The sequence below is a fragment of the Strongylocentrotus purpuratus genome, unplaced genomic scaffold (assembly GCF_000002235.5).
Source record: "Strongylocentrotus purpuratus isolate Spur 01 unplaced genomic scaffold, Spur_5.0 spur5_scaffold_4, whole genome shotgun sequence".
Classification (NCBI taxonomy): Eukaryota; Metazoa; Echinodermata; class Echinoidea; order Camarodonta; family Strongylocentrotidae; genus Strongylocentrotus; species Strongylocentrotus purpuratus.
The window spans coordinates 22,751,890-22,758,170 of record NW_022145610.1 but is presented as its reverse complement, the minus strand read 5'-3'; the positions used below and the strand labels follow the sequence as shown (position 1 = coordinate 22,758,170).

At 37.9% G+C, this 6,281-nt stretch overlaps 1 protein-coding gene across 1 annotated transcript; it reads right to left on the bottom strand.

The window, feature by feature from the left end:
- Positions 1 to 3,112: 3,112 nt before the first annotated feature.
- LOC589463 (elongation of very long chain fatty acids protein 6) lies at positions 3,113 to 6,281 on the bottom strand. The gene is made up of 2 exons (XM_030997081.1): positions 6,071 to 6,281; positions 3,113 to 4,582 (listed from the first exon to the last, which is right to left on the bottom strand). The coding sequence occupies exon 2, from the start codon at positions 4,569 to 4,571 to the stop codon at positions 3,723 to 3,725; it is 849 nt and encodes a 282-aa protein (XP_030852941.1). The 5' UTR covers positions 4,572 to 4,582; positions 6,071 to 6,281; the 3' UTR covers positions 3,113 to 3,722.

Genomic DNA, 6,281 nt, shown 5'->3' with positions numbered 1-6,281 from the left:
GTGTCCATATGAATATATTTCTAAATATAATTATGTTATCATGGTAATTTAGGGACATATCAATTTATTCAAAAATATATTCATATGGACACTTTGCATTCCAAACTTAGTCGGTGGATTAAACCATGGACTAAAGTTAGTCCGCTTTTCAAGAAAACCATCCTATAGGGATGATGACTGACAATGGTACTGATCTCCTTTGAGGTATAGACCTCAAGTTATTGTATATTTATCTATAATGTGCTGATCAATTTCAATACAGTATGAGTAGTAATTTTTATCATTCAAATGTAATTTCATTGAAAATGAATATGGATGTTGTATACAATTCTAAGAGTTGGATGTTTTTCTTACATTTTATGCAGATAAGAAAATTAACTTGCCTATTTTTCATGTCTGTGTCAAAAATAAAAATGCAATCATTTGTGTACAGTGTGATATTTTCATGGCATTCTTTATCATTTCCCAGTCTTGAGCTTAAATAGTAAACAGGGAAGGAAAACTACATTTACTTACGTTTACTCAATTAATTAAAGTAGATCTTGCAATCATTTGCCTTCTACAATAGTACTTGCATGCATGAAATTAATTAATTCCTTTTAAATCATGATATTCAGGTATTTATGTATATGTCATGATTTTCTTTGTTCAGTTATTGCTATACCGGTATATGCCATGATTTTTTGCCATTTTTACACTTACATGTAATCGTATATGCAATGACTTTTTTTTAAATTACCTAACCGTGGTGAAAATATTGCAAATTATCATATCAAAGGGTCACTCGTACTGTGAACGATTTTGGGAAAGGATATTGTCTGGCAAATTGTGCCTAAAATGGTAAAAAGAATACCGTATCAGAAAAAGTCAAATTGAGAAAATATAGGTGTTTATGTTTTTAGTAAGCTAAAGCAAATAGTGACCTAAACATGTGTATGTTGGTAGAACCAAGTTTTCTGAATTTTATAATGAGTATGTTTTATTGTGTCTATATTATGAAAGGGCATTATAGAAATTCTCTATATTGATATTTTTATTATTATTATTATTATTATATTGCATCAAGTGATGAAAGGTTGTGTGTTTATTCTCAGTCACCTACAGTGTACTCCATGAAATTGGTGTTGGTCCTGTAGTTGGGCTTTCATCCAAGAATATTATTTTTATTCATATATTTGTTTATATACAAAATTCATAATTTTGAAAAACACTGCATTTTCATTTTAAATCAAACTTGTTTCATTACTTGTGGATTTGTAATGAAAGTATTATTGTTCACAATCGATTCAAAAGCCATATTCTTGAAAATAGTTCTGTGATGTCTGGCAATATCTTGTTTATTAAATATCAACTAATACAACTGATCATAATAATAGTAGACTGCCTTTTGTTTGAATATTTGTTTGCCAAATCAACTTTATTCCTCTTCAATATCGCTTTTGAAAAGTAGTGTGTGTGCATGTGCGTGTGTGTGGGGGGGGGGGGGGGGGGGTCTGCAGGTACCGAGAACACTAGCTCATAAGAACTGTACCTTCACTTTGACAACCAACTGCAAAACAAGGACATCCTCGGTTCGAGAATCCTGTACATTGTTAAATTTGACGCCCTTTCGTAGAGGGGTACGTATATTTAGGTTCTCTATTTGCACAGAAAGAGTAGGTCCTCGGTTATGCAGTAAATGTCCTTAAATTACCATGATAACATAATAATATTATAGTTAAATTGTTTATTAATTAAACAGTAAATGCAGTAAATGTCCATATCGTCTTTGAGATGTTTTATTCCTACAAACGTGTGTCCTTGAGCATGCAATAACAATAAAAGGGTTTAATAAAAAAAAGGATTATATAGCATTTTCTGTATTTTTTACAGTCCATAAACGAAGAAATAGTCCAGAATGGAAAAATTTCTTGTTAAATACTGATGTATACATGTGAGCCCTCGATTTACCCCAGAAATAGGTATGTGTGTAACTTGGAAGTCACTACCCTTGGCTTGACTCTAGTAAGTAGGCCTACAAATCTGTGAAATGCACTTGCAACTACAGTGTATTTTCTCATAGGATATCTCCACAGGGAATGATTCTCCAATGCTCTTCACTTTAGTAGGCTAGATTCCATGACAACCAGTAAGGAAAACTAAATTTTGTAGAGAATACAGCAAGGCATATTTGTTTTTTGGTGTGAGTGGCATAAAAACTGGTGTCTTTCAACATGAAATTGTTAATGCATTTTGCGTTTGCATGTATCCTCTTGTTTTTTATTATTTATGGAATACAACATTACAAATTTTAAATCATGCAGAAGGGGACATTTTATAATCTGTCCTGTAGAGACTGAATCAATCAATGTTGACTCAAATAAAAACTACATTCTAAACACAGAACGATTTAATTTCAAGAGGAATTTATTTCCTTCAGAAAAAACATTTGATGATGAATTATGACTGTTATGCTATGGTCACATTAACCAAAAGTAGACTGCTCGGCGGCCGAGCGGCGAGTTTTTAACCAATTCTGCCAGGCGGCTGCCCGGGCACCGAGCGGCGGCCGCCCAGGCACCGCTCGTTTTTAGGGCATCGCTCGGTCGCCGCTGAAGTTTTAGCGCGGAGTTAAAATTTTGGTGGCGCCTGCTCACTTTTCACTCGCCGCCCAAAATATGCTCGGTGCCTGGGCGGTCGCCGCCCGGGCACCGACCTAATCGCTGGGTGATGCCTAATCCCAGCAGCGACCGAGCAGGCTACTGATCGGTCGGTCGCTGTTCTGATTTGTGACCATAGCTTTACTGCTTCTTACACTTTTTGGACGGATCTAGGTGTGATATCGTCGGCCTTATGCCAAAAGGGCCTTCACCCGATTTTGGGGGTTATTGAGTTATTAACATCACCTTGTAGATTTCAACATTCTCTTTAAAATGATGTGCTTCACTTGTTGAAATTCAATTTATTTAAGAAGATAATTATGAATTTCAAAAGGGCCTTAAAGCGTATCTCATCTTTTTCCTTACGCCAAAAGGGCCTTAACCTACACGGCAAATCTTTTATCAATGACAGATTATTTCGTAATTTCCATTTAATTTGATAAATATCAGTAGAAACACCATTAAAATAATGATTAGTCCACAATAGACACAATGTATTAAAATAATCACTGAAAGTATATGTCATGAATTTAGATCATGAAATCTGAGAGAGATTTAAATTAGGTGTGAATGCATGAAATGCGACCGACTCGTTGAAATACGCAGATGTCAACGTATGGGACTGTGATGAAAATAATCAACAAAAAAGGTGTCCTTAATGTACGATCTCTAAAAATTAACTTTACCGAAAGCTGCATTATATTAATAAAAATATTCAGATATCAAAAATACTTTTTCTAACATTTTAATTAATCAGTTTTATCAGTTTTCGTGATCCAGTAGCCGTAGGAGGGGCTTTCTGACAAACCAAAGGTGTCGCGAAGCAAGAAAATTTCTTTATGCCACATAATAATGCCAGAAGGGCGCTAACTATGCACGCGTACAATAACGGCAGGTTAAGGCCCTCTTGGCATAACGCCGCGTAGGTTACGCCCCTTTTGGCATAATGCTGAGTAGATTACGGCCCTTTACGAATACGATTATCTCGGAATGGCCAAAAGCAGTTAAGGCCCTTTTGGCATAAGGCCAACGATATGCCAGGTTCTTGCACATCTCTTGTCCTCTAAACATTTAGTCGTAGGACTACCGATCTTTATGAGTTTCGACTTTTAGTGAAGATCGCTCTTGTCGATTACCTTTCATAATATAGGACTTCACAAAGAAGTCAATGAAAAGAAGGCAAACACTGCCATACCCAAATGACCCCACCACAACACCAAAGAGGTCCAGCTCACAAGGGTGTCCTCCGAAGAAATAAATCCACGCGGCGTAGAACTGGACATAGGTTCCAATGATGAGCTGGATGATTTGAATGGTTGTCAAGATCATCGAGAGACGCTTTGGCACCCGAACCCCAAGAATACGAACAACGTAGTAGAAGTACATGAGCGAGTGAATGTAGACATTCATCAGAGCTGAGATGAAGAGGGTGGGATTGCTGTAGGCGAAGGTGTGAAATCCCACCAGAAATGTCAAGATGTGATGGAACCAGTGGAGAAGTATAAGCTTGGATTTCCGGAGGACTATGAAGACGGTGTCACCGTACTCTGCCACTTTGCTAAAAGCGAAGAGGAGTAGCCAGAACGCGGAGACGCCTCCGGGTGCATAGTAGTTGGGACCACAGACCAGTGAATTCCACATCTCCGCTTTGGACACAAGCTCATATGCAGCAATCGTGAGTCGCCACGCTGAAAGCATGCTGAAAACTGTCAGCACTGAGTTCCAAATGACCAAGAGCAAGCGCAACTCAAATTTTGGTCGCGTCTCCATAAATTTGGCACCTTGAAAGATAAAGGTGAGGTAGATGGCGGTGCAGGCAATCCATAAAATCATCCCTTCCCGCCGCATCCATTGTTGCCATGGTAATGGGTCAAAGAGCGTCTCTATTTCCCAAGGAACTGTGAGGACCTCAAACCAAGTAGAGTTGAGCATTGTTCCCAGATCTGATTTTGACAAAAGAAAAGAAAAAAATATATGTAGGTATATAATATATAAATGTTGGTGTAGGAATAGGCAAACAAAATTATTATACATGCTAAAGCGTTAGACCTATAAGCGAAATCATTGGAAGCTATATATACAGTTTGTAAAGTTGGAATTATGTTTCTTGCCTCTTTTCATTATATGCATTATTCTTGTTATATAAAGTTAAAAACCCTTCTCAGAACTTTGGTCAATCTCTGTGACTCTCAAGTCTTTAGATTGGATCACTTAAGTTTTGAGAATATTAACTTTATCTGTCATAATATCACAATCATTTCAAGAAAAGAGATTACAAAAATATTCTAACATATATATAATATTGAGACAGAGAGAGAGAGAGAGAGAAAGAGAGGGAAAGATAGAGAAAGAGACATTATATTTGTTATATATATATATAATATACTGGTACTATCAGACGCGTACACAGGGGGGGGGGGTTTGGGGGGTTAAACCCCCCCCCCCTTTGGTAATTTTGTGTGTGTAAACCCCCCTAAATTTCTCTAAAATATTCCCATGGTTGACCTAAAAAAGCTGACCTTACCCCCCCCCCAACGGAGCAAAATGTCAAATTTTCAAATGTCGAGACCCCCCCCCCAAAAAAAATGTGTCCTCTTACCCCCCCCCCCCCCCCCCTTATTCAGCGGTTGGCTGAGTCGTTGCGATTTTTTTTTGGGACCCAAAAAAAAAGAAAAAAGTGACCTCTTACCCTTATTCAGCGGCTGGCTGAGTCGTTGCGAAATTTTCGGCCCGATTTATAAATGTTAAACCCCCCCCCCCCCCCTTGAAAAACTCCTGCGTACGCGCCTGGGTACTATATATATATATATACAGTATCTGCACTGTGTCTTGTTTATTATACTCTGGTTTCAAACTCACATGATCTTTGTTCTTTGTCTATTCAGAATCAGTTCACTTTTTCTCAACTCAGTTTATTTCACATGAATCACATCTCTTTAAACTGTAAAAACATAAAATATCAATGAAAAGAAGAGTACATAATATTATAAGGTACCTCCAATTGCATACATTCACAATAACATATATGATATCAATTTCTGTATCTTATAAAAGAGGCAGCATTCATCTGCAATTAAACATAAATAATTACCGTCTAGTATGAGGAATTCTTTGATAAATGTAAAACTGACATTTGTCAATCTTCCACATACACACGTACTGTACAAAGCGATCTCCGACCTGAGCGGAGGAATGATGAGAGAGAGAGAGAGAGAGAGAGAGAGAGAGGGGACGTCATGACCTAGACCAAAAGTATATATCGACGGTCGTTCCGCCGAGGCTCGACTACGTCTGTGACGGTCTGGCTCCACTGTGTCCTCCCACCTCCCTGGTTGACCAGTAGGTCCATGGGTTGAAAAATGCCAGATTTATCAAAGAATTCCCCATACCAATGAAGTCATTTCTGTCTAGCGTAATGTCTTATGACCTACCTGAAACTATTTGAAGTAGAGAAATGTTTCGGCTGTGTCAAGACCAGACGGTGTGCTTGCTCGATCGACCGCGTATCCCTGAACTATATCACTAACACATTCGAGCTAATATCAAGTCAACGATGATCGTGAAATATATAACAAGACTTCCCTGGCCAGAGAGATTTGCCCAGCTGATTTGCACAGTCGTCGCACTCTGATCTGTGAAACG